Here is a 21,906-nt window from a genome sequence, read left to right as displayed (position 1 = left end):
GAACATGAGCCTGCAGTGTGCCCAGGCAGTCAAGAGGGCCAATGGCATCCTGGCCTGCATCAGGAACAGTGTGGCCAGCAGGAGCAGGGAGGTCATTCTGCCCCTGTACACTGCACTGGTTAGGCCACACCTCGAGTCCTGTGTCCAGTTCTGGGCCCCTCAGTTTAGGAAGGAGGTTGACTTGCTGGAATGTGTCCAGAGAAGGGCAACGAAGTTGGTGAGGGGTTTGGAACACAGCCCTGTGAGGAGAGGCTGAGGGAGCTGGGGTTGCTTAGCCTGGAGAAGAGGAGACTCAGGGGTGACCTTCTTGCTCTCTACAACTACCTGAAGGGAGGTTGTAGACAGGCAGAGGCTGGTCTCTTGTCCCAGGCAGCCAGTACCAGAACAAGAGGACACAGTCTCAGGCTGCACCAGGGGAGGTTTAGGCTGGATGTTAGGAAGAAGTTCTACACAGAGGGAGAGATTGCCCATTGGAATGGGCTGCCCGGGGAGGTGGTGGAGTCACCATCACTGGAGGTGTTCAGGAGGAGACTTGATGGGGTGCTTGGTGCCATGGGATAGTTGTTTAGGTGGGTTGGATTGGTTGATGGTTTGGACACGATGATCTTGAAGGTCTCTTCCAACCTGGTTTATTCTAAATTCTAAAATTCTAAATTACATTCTGATAGAGAAAGGGAAAAATGGCAACATGTCACTGCCTTCTTTTTATTTTCTTTGATAACAGAAGAGTCTCAACTTTTTAGATCAATTTTAACATCACACTTTTGACCTACAAGACCAGCAGAGAATTAGCCCTTCTTTTTCCCAAGACTTATTCACTTAATTCCAGACATCTAGGCCTCCTTTATGAGCCAAAGTCCAAAACTGTTACCCATGAATGATACAGATTTTAGCTGCCCTCTCCCTTGGCTTCAAATCATTTTGCTATAATCCATGAACAATTCAGGACTGTGTAAGATTGGAGATAATATTTTAGAGCAAGCTTAAAGCAAAACAGATACTATTCCTCCTGAATGTTAAAAAAAAGGTTCTCTTTCTGAGAAGCAGCAGCTAGGAAGATGTAGTACACATGGGACAAGAAGAATATAAAATGATGCACATATAGCTGCCAGTTCACATATTTTCCAGCACTGATCTATAAAATGTAAAAGTTCACAATTTTCAAAGCTGACTTGGGGAACTTCAGCCACACAATCCTCCTTATAATTAATTTTTGCAAGAGTGGTGAGGGTTGGGATCTCCTGGTCAGCTCTGAAAACCTCCAAGAATCAGCTGTGCAAATTGTATTCAAAATCAAACCCCACTCTGACACCAACAGAGCCCCAATGAAGTGAATTTTATAGAACCATAGAATCAGTAAGGTTGGAAAAGACCTCAGAGATCATCAAGTCCAATCTGTCACCTAAAACCTCATGACTGCTAAACCATGGCTTCAAGTGCCATAGGTTTATGACTGTGGTCAAATGAAACAGAGGCATTAAGTAGGATAGGATAGGATAGGATAGGATAGGATAGCATAGGATAGGATAGGATAGCATAGGATAGGATAGGATAGGATAGGATAGGATAGGATAGGATAGGATAGGATAGGATAGGATAGGATAGGATAGGATAGGATAGGATAGGATAGGATAGGATAGGATTAACCAGGTTGGAAGAGACCTTTGAGATCATCGAGTCCAACCTAGCACCCAACAACATCTAATCAACTAAACCATGGCACCAAGCACCCCATCCAGTCTCTTCCTAAACACCTCCAGGAATGGTGACACCACCACCTCCCTGGACAGCACATTCCAATGGCCAATCTCTCTTTCTATGTAGAACTTCTTCCTAACATCCAACCTAAACCTCCCCTGGTGCAGCCTGAGACTGTGTCTTCTTGTTCTGGTGCTGGTTACCTGGGAGAAGAGACCAATCCCCACCTGGCTACAACCTCCTTAATCTGAGCTTGATAAGCTAAGAAACTTTCAAATGCAGGCAAGCTTGAGCACCATTATCAATGTTGAATTCAATTAAATTTAGTGGAAAAAAGCACAAGTGTTTTTGTAAGTAAGTTGCCTTGAAGGCTGCTGAATGACCTTACCGAGGCTTCATACTGTGACTGTGAGATGGCTGCGAGCTCAGTACGACAGGATGGTTAGATGGAATTTTGTATTCATCATCATCATCTGTGTGATCCCTTGATTTGTCAGACAGAGGATTTGCTGAAGGAACAGGGCACCTTAAAAGATGAGAAGAAGATCAGTTTTGCTTTAACTGTTCCATAATTGACCTCAATACAGTACAGCAAATACCCTCCTTTAGCCTTAACATCCCTAACAAATGTCTGCCACACACAAAAACCATCATGTCAGACTAGAACTTGTAAGATGTGACACAAATGATTTTCTCCTCCTGTATATCTGCAGTGTGTTCAATCAACATCAGCCCTGATAAATACTCTTAATACCATTTACATTTCCATTGTAAAACTGTATTAAATTGCATGGAAAATGCCTCCCCAAGTTATGTTGTTTTATTTTACTCCATTCCTTTTCCTGGTTTTCATTTAGCACCTGGGAATCAATGCTGTTTTGTAACATTACCATGTTTATGTTAGAGATAAAGTTAACTTACTTTATACTGGAGGTGATGGAAGCAGCTGGAAGAGGGGGTGAAAGCCGGGGGGGAACGTCGTAATCTTCATTTATCAGATGACCGTTTGAAAAGACCTAAAAAATCACACAGGTATTAAAGTCATAGAATCCTACCATGGTTTGGGCTGGAAGGGACCTTAAAGATCATGGGTTATCTCTTGTTTATCACCACAGAATCCTCATCAAGTAGGTATTACGAAACAGACCTTGAGAAGACTGTGGGGAAAGGTTTCCCTAGGAGTTTACACAACATAGCTGTCGCCTGTCTCTCATGCAGCCTTCAGCTCACTCCACACAAGAGCTGTAGAACACTTCAGCTTAAAACTTCTCACCAAAAGAGGAAGTTCTCTGTCATAGTTACTAGATGGACTACTTGGTTCCAGCTAACTCCCTGGAGGAAAATCAGTATTTCAAGACTGCAACCCAAAAATGTCTTTGCTGCAAGAGCGGTCAGGCATCGGAACAGGCTGCCTAGAGAGGTGGGGCAGTCACCATCCCTGGAGGTGTGCCAGGAAATGTGTGGCCATGGCACTCTGGGGCATGGTTTAACAGCCATGGTGGTCTTAGGTTGAAGGTTGGACTTGACTGTCTTAGAGGTCTTTTCCAACCAAAGCAGTTCTATGATTCCACATAGCCAGTGGTGAAGATACCACAAATGATTCTACATTTAGCTTGGCTTTGGATGTGTATTTGTTTACTCATTCTTCAGGTCAAGGAAGGTTAGATCTTTTCCATTAGAGTATGCTGAACTCCATGGCTCATTTAATGCTCTTTGGAAAAAAAAATGTTTTAGTAAGGAACACCACAACTGGCCTTTTGAATACTTAGCTTTTTATGCTAATGCACCCAGAATATCTGACAATTTAATCACATCTGTATACATCATCTGCATATAGAGCAGAGATCAGAGACTGAAGACTTACCAAGTCCTCACCTATGACAGAGATAATTGGAACATCTATTCCATCACCAAATGTAGCTGAGGGCCAGCCTGATCTAGTGTGGGGTGTCCCTGCCCATGGCAGGGGGGTTGGAACTAGATGATCCTTGTGGTCCCTTCCAACCCTGAATGAAACTATGAAACTATGAAACAATTTCAGTGTAAACCACTTCCAAAGTGGATGTGAGGCTATGTAACTTTCCCCCAGCATACAGTGATATATTGATGATCTTAATGATTCTATGACATTATTATCATGCACTACATCTATGAATGATTGGCTAAAAACCCCACAGCAAATCTAGACTTTTTTCCTCCAAGCTGTTTTTAGAAGGTTTCATGTTGAAGTTGTAGCTTAGACTCTTCTTGTCTTATGGCTAGACAGCAGTCTGAAGAGAAGGACTTGGGGGTGGCAGCTGCTGAAAAATTCAACATAAGCCAGCAGTGTTTGCTTGCAGCCCAGAAGGCAGCTGTGCTCTGGGCTGCATCTAAAGAAGTGTGACCAGCAGGACCAGTGATGTGATTCTGTCCCTCTACTCTGTTCTCATGACACCCTCCCTGGAGGACTACATGCACATCTGGGGACCCCAGCATGATAAGGACATCAAACTACTAGTGCAGGTCCAGAAGAGGCCAGAAAGATGATCAGAGGGCTGAAGCACCTTCCCTGTGGGGACAAGTTGAGGGAGTTGGGGCTGGAGAAGAGAAGGCTCCAGGGAGACCTCAGAGCAGGCTTCCAGTACCTGAAGGGGGCCTACAAGAAAGCTGGGGAGGGACTTTTCACAAGGGCTTGTAAGTGATAGGATGAGTGAGAATGGATTGAAGCTTGCAGAGGGTAGATTTAGATTGGCTATTAGCAAGAAATTCTTGACAGTGAGGGTGGTAAGACACTGGAACCGTTTGCCCAAGGAGGTCATGGATTGCCCCCTGGAGGTGTTTGAGGCCAGGCTGGACAAGGCTTTGAGCGCCCTGGTACAGGGGGAGGTGTCTGCCCATGGTGGTGGGGGTTGGCACTAGGTCCCTTCCAACTCCAACCATTCTATGATTCAATGCATTGTTTATAGCTTGCAGTAGTTAACAAACCACTTATTTCTGACCTGCTTAATTATTAATGATCTACAGGAAAGCCTCAGAAGCAGCAGATCAAAACTGACCAATAGAAGCAGTGTGGTAGCCAGTACAAGTAGGGTATCAAATTAGGGTTCAGCAACCAAAGCTCATTTCATACCTTGGCACCTTCTGCAGGCAGCTCGTGGCGTCTGTGTTTCCTCATAAATCCCGACTCAGAACTCAGGCGGCTGTGCCTGCCATTGAGGTTGGAAACGGCAGTCAGTCCTGCTTTGGGAGAAGCATCGCTCCCTCCTCGACATCCTACCAGCTGACTCGTCCCAAAGACGTCTCTGGGACACCAGCCCTCAAGAGGCACGGGCTGGTCTCTGGAAGGCACGCCTTCTGCGTGGTGCAGGTGCCTGCTTATCCTGTTGTCCGGTGGAATGGGAGGAGGCCTCTCCGGTGGGGGTGGCGGAGGATCACGCAAGGGAGGTGGTGGTGCTGGAAGAGGTTTGTCTTGTTTCCTCACCATACAAGGAGAAGACTAAACAACACAGAAAATGACAAAAAAGCCACCAAGTTACATCATCCAGGCATGCATGTTTCTGTCATGATCAAGTATCTTTACTATTTCTCTTTTCAAGGCACCACAGGAACACTTGCCAGGAGATTCAACATTAGTCTTGTCTTCACATGATGGAGACAACCTGGCCTCGCTTCCATTCCTGCTGCTGCATGAGTAAGCCAAGCAAGGAGTGGAAGGCAGCACAGATAACTGACTGAACCAGATTTATCTGACTGACCCATTGTTTTTTTCCCCAGAATCCTTCCAGACTTCCTGCTGCAGAAAAAAATACCTAAACAAGAGAAAACCTACATCCAAAAGGGAATTATTGAGTGACCTTGAATAGACACAAGAAAAGCAAAGTCACTAGTGGTGCTCTCCAGGGCTCACTCCTGGGGCCAGTTCTCTTTAATACCATGGCCACTGATCTGGATGAGGGGATCAAGTGCACTCTCAGTAAGTTTGCAGGTGACACTATATTGGGTGGGAGTGCTCATCTGCTGGAGAGCAGAATGGCTCTGCAAAGGGATTGGGACAGGCTGGATCGACAGGCCAAGGTCAGTTGTATGAGGTTCAACAAAGCCAAGAGCTGGGTCCTGAACTTGGGTAACAGTGACCCCATAGGGGCTGGAAACTGTCCAGCAGAAAAGGACCTGGGGGTGCTGTTTGATAGCTGCCTGAACATAAGTCAGCAGTGTGCTCAGGTGGCCAAGAAGGTCTTTTCCAACCTGGTCTATTCTACTCTACTCTACTCTACTCTACTCTACTCTACTCTACTCTACTCTACTCTACTCTACTCTACTCTACTCTACTCTACACTACTCTTACCATTTTAAGAGATGGTGGTCACAAAGTTCCAAAGTAAGAATGCCCTTTGCTCTCACTTCACTGGTTAGCCCAGCATTATTCTTTTGAGCAGTACCTCAAAAGAGAATCACAGAATCACTAAGGTTGGGAAAAAACCTCTAAGATCCTCGAGTCCAACCACGGCCATTAAACCATGTCCCAAAGTGCCATGTCCACACGTTTCTTGAGCACCTGCAAGGATGGTGACTCCACCACCTCCCTGGGCAGCCTGTTCCAATGCCTGAGCACTCCTGCAGGAAAGAAATGTTTCCTAATATCCAATCTAAACTAATATCCAATCTGAACACGCTGCTTAGATTGAAAATAAGGTGGTTCTGCCTGCAAGTCTATTAACATAAACAGCATATTAAATAAAAAGGGGTTTACTTAAGCTGCCAGTTAAGAAAAATAATTATTCCCCTTGTCAACAGAGGAACATAATGGCAGGGTCAACATTTTTTGCTCTGCATTATAGTTATATTTCTTGTTTTCCATTTTAGATGAAGAGGGGTTTGGACTGCAGTAGGACTGGCAGGACTGAATTGTTGGGGGTTTTATTTTAACTACAAAGTATTTTAATCATGACATTATTCTTTGCTGCCCCCCCCCCCCCCCCCATCTGATTTCCTTGCAATATCAAATTTATTTATTGCAAGGAATAAACCAAGCATTGTTCAAAACCATGTCACTGAGAAGTGGAATGGAATGGAATGGAATGGAATGGAATGGAATGGAATGGAATGGAATGGAATGGAATGGAATGGAATGGAATGGAATGGAATGGAACAGAACGGAACGGAACAGAACAGAATAGACCAGACCAGGTTGGAAGAGACCTTTGAGATCATCAAGTACAACTTATCACCCAACACCATCTCATCAACTAAACCATGGCACCAAGCACCCCATCCAGTCTCTTCCTAAACACCTCCAGTGATGGTGACTCCACCACCTCCCTGGGCAGCACATTCCAATGGCCAATCTCTCATTCTGGGAAGAACTTCTTCCTAACATCCAGCCTAAACCTCCCCTGGTGCAGCTTGAGACTGTGTCCTCTTGTTCAGGTGCTGGTTGCCTGGGAGAAGAGACCAATCCCCACCTGGCTACCACCAGGAAGTTGTAGACAGCAATAATATCTCCTCTGAGCCTCCTCTTCTCCAGGCTAAACCACCCCAGCTCCCTCAGCCTCTCATAGGGCATTGCTCCAAACCCCTCCCCAGCTTTGTTGCCCTTCTCTGGACACATTCCAGCAAGTCAACACTTTTCCTAAACTGAGGGGCCCAGAACTGGACACAGGACTCAAGGTATGGCCTAACCAGTGCTGAGTACAGGGGGAGAATGACTAAGTAAGACTTACCTTTGGTGATCCGGTTGGGCTGGCACACGGTGACCGTGCCACTCCCTTCTGAATAAGATCCAAACGAGGAGGCACGGGTGGAAGACTAAGATGTGGGATTTGCAGAGGGTCTGGAAGTGGTTTTCTTCTTTGTGCAAGAGGGGAAGATCCTGGTGAAGTCACTGGTGAATTCTGCCTCTCATTGCACTTCAAGACAGAAAATAAATTACTATTTACTGGATACTCAAGTACAGAACTTCCATTCCATGACTAAAACATGAGATGCTTGCTCCAGTGATGGTGACTCCACCACCTCCCTGGGCAGCACATTCCAATGGCCAATCACTCTTTCTGTGAAGAACTTTCTCCTCACCTCCAGCCTAAACTTCCTCTGGCACAGCTTGAGACTGTGTCCTCTTGTTCTGGTGCTGCTTGCCTGGGAGAAGAGACCAACCCCCACCTGGCTACAACCTCCCTTCAGGTAGTTGTAGAGAGCAATAAGGTCTCCTCTCAGCCTCCTCTTTTCCAGGCTAAACAACCCCAGCTCCCTTACTGTGCATGTGTGTATGAAAACCAATAATATATTCTGTATATATGAATTTGTTTGTTTGTTAGAAATAAAAATGCAGGGAATTGTTTATTCAGCATATTTTGGATAGGAGACTCAGCTGTTCTATCTCATGCTCCCTCCATTATAAACAAATTGAACTCAGTTTCTATCAGCTGAGAAGCTGGATTATTCTTTTTCTTCTGTTCAACCTCCCTCTTATTGCTGCAATATTGATGCCTCTTGCATTTTCACCCCAGTGAGCTACTGAAAGCTAGAGTATGAGGTGCAGCCTCTCACTGTTTGCAATCCCAGGCAGTTCCATTTACAAACATACAGCTTTAACTGCTGCATAGGTTGGACCAGATGACTATCAGCCTCCCCTTCTGCAAGCTAAACAGCCCCAGCTTTCTCAGCCTTTCTTTATATGAGCAATCTTCCAGAATCAGAAAGGTCTTACCCTTAAATTCAAAGTTAATTCTGAAACTCTCAAGTTCATTTTCTGTGTGAACAGGAAAGGCCTTCCTGGCTCTGGAACACCGGTCATAGGAAGAAAGGCTGAGAGAGCTGGGGCTGTTTAGCTTGCAGAAGGGGATGCTGAGGGAGGGATCTCATGAATGCTTAACAAGTATCTAAGGGGTGGGTGCCAGCAAGATGGGGCCAGGCTCTTCTCAGTGGTGCCCAGTGATGGGACAAGGGGTAATAATAAACTTGGAACATTGAAGTTCCATCTAAATATGATAAAGAACTTTGGGGGTGGCAGAGAAAGAAAAGAGGTTGCCCAGAGAGATGGTGCAGTCTCCATGCCTGAAGACTTTCAAAACCTGCCTGGAGATGTTCCTGTGTTATCTGCTTTAGGTGATCCTGCTTTGGCAAGGGGTTTGGACTAGATGATCTTATAGTTTCATTCAGTCTCATAGTTTCATTCAGAGTTGGAAGGGACCACAAGGATCATCTAGTTCCAACCCCCCTTCCAACCCCCACCATTCTGTGATCCTTGGAGTCCTTTCCACCTGGCATTCTGTGACCGTATAGGATTTGAAACTGTACCTTTCGGACTGAGGCCAAACGATTCATCATCAAAGACTCTTCTCTGTCATCATCATCATCCAAGTCCAGCATGGGCATGCTAAAGCTATCAATAATACTGCAGCACCTGGAGCTTTCATCCCTTGGATCGAAGGGATCCACAATGATGGGTTCGGTTCCTTTGATCTCGCAGCGGCAGAACGGACAGCCTTGGCCATCAGATTCCTACAGCAAGACAAAACCAAAGCAAACCAACAAAAACACTTATTACAATGAAAAACAGAGTGATTTAACAACTAGGTCTTACACTTTTCCACACAGAAATGCCCTTAGAAGGTCTCCCAGGAAACAGGTTCACAGGTATTTAACGACAGCAAATGGTAAAATGATTCCACTTTGCAAATTGTCTCTGTACAACAGATTAAGCTTCACTTAAAACCAAGCAATCAAAACACAACCATTATCCCTACAAAGCACCCAAATTGTAATTGTCTGAGCAGTACAGGTCAGGGAGCAACATCTTGCCTTTTGGGCTGACAATTTTTCTCTTTCTTCAGAGGAAAGCAGTTGAGACAAGCAGACAGAGTACATTTCAGTGTTTTTCTTTTCTACATTAAATAGAATAATAAATATTTATCTCCTCATTTAACTTGGAAAATGCAGATGAGCTTTAGGGCTCAGCAACTTTTACTCTCTCTCTGCAGTCCATCATGGGGGCAACATTACCATCAGTCAGCAACAGGCATGCAGAACATCTAAAGCTAATATTTCATGTTGCAGGAACAAACCAGGGCTTTACTACATCTTCAATAAATTATGTAAAACAAGGAACTATTTTCACATGACCAGAAGCAAAAAAATACTTGAATCTTCATTTCTAAGCAGCATAATGTGTTAGATGACTGCCAAGCAGCCATATTTCCATTCCATTCAGAAATATTTCTGCCATCTCAGAAGCAATCAAAAAGCCTTTGAAGTACTTTTCAGACTAATGAACACAAGAAATTCTTCCAACCACTTAAAGGAAATTTTCCATCAAGAGACAAGAGGCACAACACAGACTGACAAAAAAACCAAACCCACAACATCACCAAGAAACCCCAGCACAAACCCAACCAACCACACCCAAAAGAGTTCTGAAGCATTAAGAGGTGAAGATGATTTGATCCGAATCCAGAACCCCCACGGCATTGCATTTGCAGTCAGGTAGAGAGTTAAGAACACCAAAACTCATTCTGCATCTGCCTGTCTTGAAAGATCATCAAGCTTTTGGATATCTCAGATGCAATGGCACCCTGGCCTGTATCAGGAATGGTGTGGCCAGAAGGAGCAGGGAAGTCATTCTGCCCTGTACTCAGCACCAGTTAGGCCACACCTTGAGTACTGTGTCCAGTTCTGGGCCACTCAGTTTAGGAAAGATGTTGAGTTGCTGGAATGTGTCCAGAGAAGGGCAACAAGGCTGGGGAGGGGTTTGGAACACAGCCCTGTGAGGAGAGGCTGAGGCAGCTGGGGTTGCTTAGCCTGGAGAAGAGGAGGTTCAGGGGAGACCTTATGGCTGTCTACAACTACCTGAAGGGAGGTTGTAGCCAGGTGGGGGCTGGTCTCTTCTCCCAGGCAACCAGCACCTGAACAAGAGGACACAGTTTCAAGCTGCATCAGGGGAGGTTTAGGCTGGATGTTAGGAAGAAGTTCTTCCCAGAATGAGAGATTGGCCATTGGAATGTGCTGCCCAGGCAGATGGTGGAGTCACCATCACTGGAGGTGTTTAAGAAGAGACTGGATGGGGTGCTTGGTACCATGGTTTAGTTGCTTAGATAGTGTTGGATGATAGGTTGGACTTGATGATCTTGAAGGTCTTTTCCAACCTGGTTAATTCCATTCCATTCCATTCCATTCCATTCCATTCCATTCCATTCCATTCCATTCCATTCCATTCCATTCCATTCCATTCCATCCCATCCCATCCCATCCCATTCCATCCCATCCCATCCCATCCCATCCCATTCCATTCCATCCCATCCCATCCCATTCCATTCCATCCCATCCCATTCCATCCCATCCCATTCCATTCCATTCCATTCCATTGATAGCTTTAATTTTTCTCTAACATAACACATGCCAGTCTTACTGAGAGATGACTTTGCTGTTTCTGAAGCAATTGTATCCTGAGGCTAGGTATCTATAAACAATGACTCCTGGCAACAGACATGTCTGGTTTTATCTGTGGGTGCAGGCTGACAGCCGTCTGAGCATGAGCCAGCAGTATGCCAACAGCATCCTGGCCTGGATCAGCAATAGTGAGGTCATCAGGAATAGGGAAGCGATTGTGCCCCTGTACTGGGCACTGGTGAGGCTGCACCTTAAATACCAGGTTTAGTTTTGGGCCCCTCACTAAAAAGAAAGACATTTTGGTGCTGGACCAGGTGCAGAGAAGGGCAACAAAGCTGGTGAAGGGCCAGGAGAACAGGTCTGGTGAGGAACAGCTGAGGGATCTGGGGTTGTTTAGTATGGAGGAAAGGGGAAACCTCATTGCTCTGTCTGCAACTCCCTGAAAGGAGGTTGCACTGAGGTGGGAATTGGTCTCTTCTCCCCACTATCAGATGGTAGAACATGAGGAAATGGCCTGAAATTGCACCAGGGGAGCTTTAGGTTGGTAATTAGGAAAAATTTCTTTCCTGCAAGAGTGGTCAGGCACTGGAACAGGCTGCCCAGGGAGGTGGTGGAGCCACCACCCCTGAAGGTGTTCAGGAAATGTATGGACATGGCACTTTGGGACATGGCTTAATGGCCATGGTGGTCTTAGGTCAATGGTTGGGCTCAGTGACCTCGAAGGCATTTACCAACCAAAACAATTCTATGATTTCTATGACTATTGGCAGTTAGTACTGGATTTTCACTGTACAGAAAGTTATATACTCTATTTTCAACAGCCTTGCTTCATCCACAGAAAGCACTAGTGAACCTCCATATTATATGGACCACTGAAGTGATGACTTTGAAGCAAACAGAAGTCCTCTGTTACTCAGACAATCCTTGACAATTTCATTTTGCCTTACCAAAGAGGCACAGAAGGTCTTAGTTTTCAAGGCTATCTTGCACCTGTGTAGTCACTCAGTTCTGCACTAGTAGTTTCCTTCCTCTCCTTTTCAAAAGCACCAAGTTCACCACAACATATGGGGGAACCAAGACCAGCAGCAGAGACTTGTATTCCACAGCAGGAATACAGCTGAGACATTCAAACTGAGACCTGAGATGTCTACATGAATACACATGGATGTCTACATGCACAGAGAGGTTATTTAGAGCACTGAGAGGGCAGCTATTGAGAACCTCACAATGCAGCATATGTATTCACATGCTTGTAGAATCAAGTCAGATGGTTTTTAGACAAGAATAGGTTTCTGTGGAAGAAAATGACATTTTACTCCTGTTCCATCACCTAAAACTGAAACAATTAAACTAAGTCTTAGTTGAGAGCCTGATCTCCACAAAGGTGATGAATCATCCTTAGTATTCTATGCAGATCTGATGTTGCTTACTTAATTTTCTTCTGCTTAGTGCAAACATCTGTATTGGACCTTTTGATGCATGTCTAATGAGCTATTATGCTGCTAATTAAACACCACCCCACCAGAAGCTCCCAACAGCTGATGCTGTTACAGTGCAATATTTCCTCATTGCCTAATTATACAAAAGCTAAATTTGTAATGATTACCAGCTGACTACAGCTGGTTGCAGTGTTCTGATGGAGCATAATGGTTTCAACTATGTCAGTTCTCTGAGCCTAAAATACTTTGCTGTCCTCTTCCTGCATCCCTAGACATTGGCCAAAGTACTATCTTAGCTTCTCAGGTCTCCAGAAGCAGTGTACATCACTGCTGCTACCATGCTCTGAGGCATCCAACAAGCAAAAGTAGAAAGATTTCCATCCTTTTTGCTTTGTCCTTTCAGCTAAGCAATGAAGGGTTAAAAACCAACCCCAAAAGCAAACAAAAACCCAAGCTGCAAGATCTCAGAATTTCAGATGATTTTGTTTTCACTTTACAGATTGCATTGGTTTGGAAGGGACCCTCAAAGGTCATCTTAACTAATGCCCCTGCACCGAGCAGGGACACCTCCAACTAGAGTCAGAATGAAACTGGTAAGAACAGAGAAAGTGTACTCTTGAAATGAGAAATATTGTTCCAGTGCAGCAGCTGCTTAGTAGTGAAATGAATACTCCTAGCTGGGTATGCCTATAAATGGAATTTTGTGCCCATTGATGATCTGCAGGCAATGTGAAAGGTTTGGATTTGGGGCACCAAACTCAAATTTCAGAAAGAACACAAAACTGGAAACTGAGGAGACTCATTTTTTCCAGCAAGCTTTACTAGTGCCTGAAAACACCTCAAAGGGCCTTTGTGATACACCATGTTGGCCTGACAACGAGGATTTCTTAGTTGGGAACTTGAAAAGAAGGACAATACAACTTTAAGTCATATCTTAAACATGAGAATGAAAAAATCATTAATTGAGATGAACTGGTTTAAAACCAGGTCAAAACCAGAGTAGAGTCAAGGATTCCAGAAGTTCTTTACTAGGAGAGTGGTGAGACATTGTAATGGGTTTGACAGAGAAGTTGTGGATACCTCATCCCAGGAAGTGTTCAAGACCAGGCTGGATGAGGTTTTGAGCAAGCTGGTCTAGTGGGAGGTGTCCCTGCCCATGGCAACAAGGGTTGAAACTAGATAATCTTTAAGGTCCTTTCCAAGTCAAGCCATTCTATGATTCCTTTTTACTCTTCTCACTACATTTGTAACCAAAAACTGCTGCCTAACTTGAAGGGGCTGTTCAGTCTGGAGAAGAGAAGGCTCCCAGGTGACCTCATTGTGGCTTTCCAGTATCTGAAGGGGGCCTACAGGAAGGCTGGGGAGGGACTGCTCAGGATCTCAGGGAGTGCTAGGACTAGGGGGAACGGAATGAAGCTGGAGGTGGGGAGATTCAGGCTGGAGGTGAAGAGGAAGTTCTTCCCCATGAGAGTGGTGAAGCCCTGGAATGGGTTGTCCAGGGAGATGGTTGGGGCCCTGTCCCTGGAGGTGTTTAAGCCCAGGCTGGATGAGGCTGTGGCCAGGCTGATCTAGTGTGGGGTGTCCCTGCCCATGGCAGGGGGGTTGGAACTAGGTGATCCTTGTGGTCCCTTCCAACCCTGACTGATACTATGATACTAAGTGAATCCTGCCTTTAGTTTTCCCCACAAAACATAGACACAAAAGAAGAAAGGAGTAGAATTGATCCCATTTGAGAAGCTGCTACTAGAGAAGAGGCTGAAGTAAACAGGAATGACCCCTGCTTTTCATTTTAATTGTTAAGTCAAATGCTTGTTAACTGTGCTGAACAAAAGGCACCAGTCTTCCTTTTTCCCACAGACTGCTGTGCCTGTGAACAAGATAGACAAATACATCAACATGGGTTACCAGGAAGCACCTGTGGCTCTTGGGATATTCTGAAAAGGACATTGAGAGTTTCTTCTCAATGACATCAGTGTTTCTTCCCCATTCAAAGTGTTAACCCAAAAACATTTAAAGCAAGGTGGTTTAGTGCTTTACATATGATTAACATGAAACATCTGGTTGTAGCCAGGTGGGGGTTGGTCTCTTCTCCCAGGCCACCAGCACCAGAACAAGAGGACACAGTCTCAAGCTGTGCCAGGGGAGGTTTAGGCTGGAGGTTAGGAAGAAGTTCTGGACAGAAAGAGAGATTGGCCATTGGAATGTGCTGCCCAGGGAGGCGGTGGAGTCACCATCGCTGAAGGTGTTTAGGAAGAGACTGGATGAGGCACTTAGTGCCATGGTTTGGTAGATTAGGTGGTGCTGGGTGATAGGTTGGACATGGTGATCTCAAAGGTCTTTTCCAACTTGGTTAATTCTGTATTCTCTGTATTCTATTCTGCATAAAAACTTACGTTTCAGAGGCCATTTCATGACTTATATTACTTATTTCTCTCAACAAAAAGAGAAAACCTCTTGTCTAGTCAGTTATCTACTCTCTGGTTCTACCTGCCCTCTTCATGCCTTTTGAATACATTATGAAGTGACCTGAGTGGCTGAGTTGGTACCAAGTGCCCAGCTTTCACCACCTGAGTACATACTGCAATTCAGGAAGCAGTTTCCACTGAGCAGCAGTCAGCAGAAGGCCTTGGCAAGCCTACAGAGCTGGATTTCAGAGACTTGTGGAATTTCATTTTGCACAGCTTTGGCTCCACAGATTTGAAGAGTGTACCATTTAAACTAGATATACAGCCTTGAACCCTCCTAATGAGTGCCTGGAAAAGCAAACACATAGCCACACTCTAAACAGGGATTTCACAAAGAACTGAAGCAGGACAGTACCTGCCACGCCGTAAGGCAAGACGTGCACATAAGGTGTCCACAAGGTTCTATCTTCACATCCTTGTCATTCTCTGCACAGATTTTACACAGTTGGAAAGTGGAACCCATTTCACAGTACAGTTCATACTGCTCCTGTAAGACAAAGAAAGACAAGTAATTCTCTTTGCTGTGATTTGGTCACAACTGATACACTCCAGCACCAGCTGTGTCAAACATTTCTTTGAGCCCCCTGTTTTCCAATCCACTTTATTTCTTACTCAAGGAAACTGCTGCTGTTTAAAAGCCATCCTGAAACAGCTGATTTTTTGCTGCTTCAAATATGATATACTATGATATAGAATCCTAGAGCCACAGAATCATTGAGGATGGAAAAGACTTCCAAGATTGTCAAGTCCAACCCTCTACCCAGCTACCATGACCACTAGATCATGTTGCCAAGTACCACATCTTCTTTGAACACCTTCAGGGACAGTGACTCCACCACCTCCCTGGGCAGCCTGTTCCAATGCCTGACCACTCTTACAGGAATGGAAGTTTTCCTACTGTTCAACCTAAACTTTCCCTGGTGTCATCAATTACTTGGAGCCTCACTCCAAACTCCTTTCAGGTAGCCGTAGAGAGCAGTGAGATCTCCCCTCAACCTCCTCTTCTTCAGGCTAAACAAACCCAGCTCCCTCGGCCTCTCCTCCTAAGACATGCCCTTCAAACCTCTCACCAGCTTTGTTGCCCTATGCTACAAAAGTTTACAGTATCTCTGCCTATGAGGTTCTCAATAGACTTCTCACACATAACTACTGTTATCATGATCATTTAATAGATTAAATCAAGAATTTAATCAGGACCATGGTCATCACTCAGAATGTCAATGCTGCTTCTCCTTTTCTTGAGGAAAAGTAAGGATATGGGGCTAGAAAATCGTTATGTGCAACACACACATCCAATATCTCTACCTGACTCTCTCAGTACTGGTTTAAGACTGAGGGAAAAGGAAGTCAGAGAAGTGGAAGCACTCAGATTTTCTTGAGGTAATTGTTTTTCCAGGAATTCTGTTCCTTAGGAAACGTTTTCATCATTTCTGAGAATCACAGAATGCTTTAGGTTGGAAGGGACCTTAAAGACCATCTAGTTCCAGCCTCCTCTGCCATGGGCAGGTACACCTTCCACTAGACCAGCTTGCTTAAAGCTGCATCCAGTCTGGTCTTAAACACCTCCAGGGAGGGGGCATCCAGGACCTCCCTGGGCAACCTGTGCCAGTGTCTGACCACCCCCACTCTAAAGAATTTCTTTCTAACACCCAGTCTAAATTTACTCTCCTCAAGCTCAAAGCCATTGCCCATCATCCTAGCACTAAAAGCTCTCGTTAAAAGTCCCTCCACAGCTTTCCTTCAGGTACTGGAAAGCTGCTGTTAAGATCTTCCCAGAGCTTTCTCTTCTCCAGGCTGAACAGTCTGAACTCCCTCAGCCTGTCCCCATAGGGCTTCTGATGATCTTTGTGGTCTCCTCTGGACCCTCTCCAACAGTTTGATACCCTTCTTGTGTTGGGGGTCCCAGAGGTTAACACGGTAGTCCAAGTGGGGTCTCATGAGAGCAGAGTAAAGGCAAGGAATCACCTCACACCCCCTGCCTACTCTAGCTGGTTGCAAAAGCCTCTTTCTTAAACTATTTCTGGAGGTGGAATGCACATAGAGCACTCAAAATCACAGAACATGCAGCAGGTCATTGAGTCTGCTCTGGTGAAAGGGAAGAGCATCTGAAAACTCCATGGCTTGTATCTAGTCTGATGACTTTCCTTAAACATATCCTGAAGTCTGAAGGTTTAGGCTGGAGATTAGGAACATTTTCTTTCCTGAAAGGGTGGTGAGGCATTGGAACAGGCTGCCCAGGGAGGTGCTGCAATCACCGTGCCTGGAGGTGTTCAAGAAACGTGTGAACAAGGCATGCTGGGACATGGTTTAATGGCCGTGGTGGTGGTAGGCTGATGGTTGGACTTGATGATCTTAGAGGCCTTTTCCAACTGAATTCTATCCTATGTTTCTACACTTCTATCAGGAAATTGCTCTACACATTTGACCTTAACCTCCCAATGTTAATTTCGGTACCATTTTAAATCAAGCATTGTGGTGGCTACAACCTATCACCTGGGTATCAAACACCTGCACATTAATTTATCATTTCATTTAATATGACTGCAAAAATATCTACATATTCTAATTTTCCCTGCAAACCAGTTGCCTTCAGGCATTTCATTATTTCTGCTGCTTTGCCCTATCTCTCTTTTAATTTGCCCAACAGACAGAGAAGAAAGGAGAGAGAGAGAGAGAGAGAGAGAGCCTAAAATTGCCATCTTTGTGATACATGAACTCTACTTTCTGTCTCCTGTCCCATTCTTATTCAATCATCAAACCCATGTTGATGTTATTTCTGTATTCCCAACCACTATTAGCAAGGAAACACAGGGACACATAATAAACCTGCAACATCACTATCAGGAAAATCTTTAATAACCATTAACACATTTCTCACTTGGAAGAGGCTCAGGACAAACAAAGCCTTACAAACCACGCTGTCTGCATCACCACCAGCTCCAGGGTTTAAAGCATTATTATCCCCTTCTTCATCTAAGCCCTTCTACCAATGACATATTTTCCTTCATGAGTTTCACACATTTTAATAAAAGCTTATTCTCACTGTGAGATGAGACACACAGGCAAGTGAAAATTATGAAACAAGGAACTCTGCCACATACCTGGGTGACTTTTATGTGATCATGTGGTGTGGGTTCACATAATCCTGTCAAATCAGGATTATAACTGCGTCCATCTGGGAACAGATAGCTGCATCACAAGAAGACTGTTATAAATCAGCACATTTCTCTAGCTTTATTAGCTAAAGAATACCTCTGACATTTCAAAGCAGCAGAATGAGTTACAGCAGACATGAACTAAAACGCACCACCTTGCCTCAGCCGTTTTTCTTCTCTTTTGTGTGCAAGTGAATTGCTACATATCCATTTTGACACACACCTTCACAGATCCAGAAAATGGTCTGGGTTGGGAGGGACCTTGAAGATCATTTAGTTCAAACTCCCTGGCACTGGCAGGGACACCCTCCACTAGAGCAGGTTGTTCAAGGTTATGGAACAGGTCATCTTGAGTGCAACCACACAGCACTTACAGGATGGCCAAGGGATCAGGCCCAGCCAGCATGGATTTAGAAAGGGCAGGTCCTGCCTGACCAACCTGATTTCTATTCTATTCTATTCTCTATTCTATTCTATTCTATTCTATTCTATTCTATTCTATTCTATTCTATTCTCTCAGTCAACCTAGCCTTGAACATATTCAGGGAGGGGACATTTATAAAACTACAGGAAAGATTCTGATTCCACATTGTAGTAGGTTGAGATGCACAGCTACCACTAGAATACATGTGAGCTTTGATTCCTGGATAAATTTCTAGGGGTAGCACAAAAATATTGTTCTCTATCTTCACTTCAGAATGAACTTACACTTGGTTATGTTCTTGATAACCTCTTGAATGCAAGCATCACAACTGGTGACTACTGGCCAGGCTGGATGAGGCCTTGAGCAAGCTGGTCTAGTGGGAGGTGTCCCTGCTGAAGGCAGGGAGGTTGAAGCTAGGTTGAAACTTTAAGGTCCACTCCAACCTAAATCATTTTATGATCTATACATTAATGGAGCAGAACAGATGGCAACCCACATTTGTGTGTATCTGTGTGTATAATGAGATATAGATCATATTATATACATATGTATCTGTGTGTATTATGATATCTCTCTCTATATATATAAAATATTATGTGCTATAATATATGTGTATATCTCTGTATATAAGATATGTATAAATCTGTGAATGTTACTACAAGAATCTGCACTGAGAATCCAAAATGCAGACTGGAATTTAAGTAAGAGCAGATGGGGACCTTCCAGTCCTGTGAGAACTTAATAACAGGTTAAATGGTACCACAGAGACCCTAAGCTACTCTATATTCAGATTTATGTTACTTGGCAACAGGTTCTTGAAAGACATACTGCTCAATCATACCATGAGAAAGTTGTGTTTAAGTAGGGGACAAAAACTTCATTCTGCATTAAAGACTATCATAGATTCATGGAACGGTTTGAGTTGAAAGGGACCTTAAAGATCACCTAGTTCCAACCCCCCTGTCATGGGCAGGGACAGCTTCCACTAGACCAGGTTGCTCAAGGCCCCATCCAGCCTGGCTTTGAACACCTCCAGGAAGGGGACATCCACCACCTCCCTGGGCAACCTGTTCCAGTGTCTCACCACCCACACCGTCAAGAATTTCTTATTAATACCCAGTCTAAATCTTCCCTCTTCCAGCTCAAAGCTATTGCCTCTCATCCTATCACTACAGGCCTTTGTAAAAAGTCCCTCCACTGCTTTCCTGTAGTCTCCATCAGGTACTGGAAAGCCACTCTAAGGTCTCCCCAGACTTTCTCTTCTCCAGGATGAACAGATCCAATTCCCAGCTCCAGTTTTTGTAGTTTTGTGGGGTTTTTCCCAGTTTTCCTCAAATGGAAACACTATTATTCTAAGTGTGGGTTTTTTTTTATTACCAGCATGGAATCCTCACATTTGGAAAACAAAATTACTGGACTGAGAAAAACTCCAAGACTGTAAAGGGTTTCTCCTTATTTTTTTTCCCCTCCCCATTATAATCACCATGTGGCTAGATCAAAACATGTATCTTAGTGAAAAGAATCTGACACCAGGAATTTGTCTGTTACTTCAGCCAACCCAGAAAAAAATTCACCACTTCTTCCAAAGCTCTGTTCTCTTACAATTACAAATCTTTTCAGTAAACTATTAGAAGCTGGCAAATGTTCTGGCTCCACAATATATAAAAAACCAATTACACAGCTTTCAAATCATTGTCCAGAGTGAGACACAGGAGTAACTGGCAGGAGTAATTGCTCAATAAGCTTAAGTGCATTCGAGACTCTTACAGCAAGAAGTGGCAGTGGTGCTGATGTGTTGAGGAATCAGTGTGACAGCTGCCCAGCTTTATTATCTGTTTTGAATGCCTCTGCTATGAGATATGGCTGTGGTTTACCTGTGTTAACTTTGGTTAATGGAGTTACCTGGAGACAAGTGTTTTTTGAATGAATGAATGACAGGGATAGGTCCTTCAACTCCAAAGAAATCCCAGACACCATATCCAGAGTTTCTGCTTCAAAGACCTTTTAACAACTACCCACATAAGCATTTAAAGAACAAGGAAACCAGAGTGTCACATCTGTGGTGACTACAGGAATTTGTACTTACAATCCTTCCCGGCTGCCATCGATCAAAGCTTGAAACAAAGGCTTATTGTGAGGTATGGTCTGCAGTATGTTCCCATCACCAGTCACATATCCAATGGCCCACTGTCCCAAACGAGTGCAGCTCAGTCTGAAAATGTAGCTTGATAAAAACAGGATGAATAAAAAGTCAGGGCTGAGCAGAGTTGGGCAAAACTCTTTAAAGTCTATTCTATTCTATTCTATTCTATTCTATTCTATTCTATTCTATTCTATTCTATTCTATTCTATTCTATTCTATTCTATTCTATTCTATTCTATTCTATTCTATTCTATTCTATTCCATTCCATTCCATTCCATTCCATTCCATTCCATTCCATTCCATTCCATCCCATCCCATCCCATCCCACCCCACCCCACCTCACCTCCCTGGAGTTTGGAATAGCTCTCACAGCCTTCAATAGGGTAAATATTGAACTGAAGCAAGAAATATTCATTTAAGAGAATCTTGCCATTTCCAGGATGTTTCAGACAAACTGAAGAAGCTATTTCATTTCATGTCTTCTCTTTCATACTCCTGGATTTCACCTATGCAATTCAAAGTCATCCACTAATATGCAATAGAAAGTGATCTTAAAACTAACTCTCTATTTACAGGGATCATAAAGGCAACTACATGTCATAACTACAGATAATCTCTCTGTTACTTCTCTTTTATCATCACAGAATCATAATCAGAAGAAAATGAACACTTGCAGCCCAGGAGACAAAGGGTATCCTGGGCTGCATCAGAAGTGTGGCCAGCAGGTCAACAGAAGTGATTCTGCCACTCTGTTCTGCTCTGGTGAGACCTCCCCTGGACTGCTGTGTCCAGCTATGGGGCCCTCCAATACAAGAGGGACATGGACCTGAGGAGAGCCAAAAAGATGATCAGAGGGCTGTAACAAAGCTCTTATGCGAATTGGCTGAGAGAGTTGTGGCTGTTTAGCCTGGAGAAGTGAAGGCTCCAGGGAGACCTTGTAGGTACATTTCAGTATCTGAAGGGGACCTGCAGGAAGGCTGGGGAAGGACTGTTTAGAAGGGCTTGTGGTGACAGGATGAGGGGCAATGGTTTGAAACCAGAGCAGGGTACATTTAGGTTGGACATTAGATGGAAGTTCTTCACAGTGACAGTAGTGAAATACTGGAACAGGCTGCTCAGAAATGTGGTGGAGGCCTCATCCCTGGAGACATTCAAGACCAAACTTGATGGGGCCCTGAGCAACCTGGTCTAGTTGTAGATGTCCCTGTTCACAAAGAT

General features: G+C 44.3%; 1 protein-coding gene across 4 annotated transcripts in view; it reads right to left on the bottom strand.

Annotated features, from left to right (window-relative positions):
* The window catches only part of CBLB (Cbl proto-oncogene B), a 116,161-nt gene that overhangs the window by 21,775 nt on the left and 72,480 nt on the right, over window positions 1-21,906 (bottom strand). For 3 of the 4 annotated variants that reach the window (XM_068168427.1, XM_068168426.1, XM_068168425.1), the window contains exons 7-14: window positions 20,631-20,768; window positions 18,067-18,154; window positions 15,321-15,452; window positions 8,974-9,177; window positions 7,398-7,583; window positions 4,808-5,173; window positions 2,620-2,714; window positions 2,087-2,224 (exon numbers count right to left, since the gene is read on the bottom strand). In XM_068168427.1, coding sequence (XP_068024528.1) covers window positions 2,087-2,224; window positions 2,620-2,714; window positions 4,808-5,173; window positions 7,398-7,583; window positions 8,974-9,177; window positions 15,321-15,452; window positions 18,067-18,154; window positions 20,631-20,768 — 1,347 coding nt within the window. Of the gene's footprint in view, window positions 1-2,086; window positions 2,225-2,619; window positions 2,715-4,807; window positions 5,174-7,397; window positions 7,584-8,973; window positions 9,178-15,320; window positions 15,453-18,066; window positions 18,155-20,630; window positions 20,981-21,906 lie in introns of those variants that run through there. The other variant, XM_068168429.1, reaches the window with a different exon arrangement.

This window comes from Melanerpes formicivorus, unplaced genomic scaffold, assembly GCF_026170545.1.
Source record: "Melanerpes formicivorus ecotype bairdi unplaced genomic scaffold, bMelFor1.0.p_v2 SCAF_138, whole genome shotgun sequence".
Lineage (NCBI taxonomy): Eukaryota > Metazoa > Chordata > Aves > Piciformes > Picidae > Melanerpes > Melanerpes formicivorus.
This window is presented reverse-complemented; position numbering and strand designations above follow the sequence as displayed.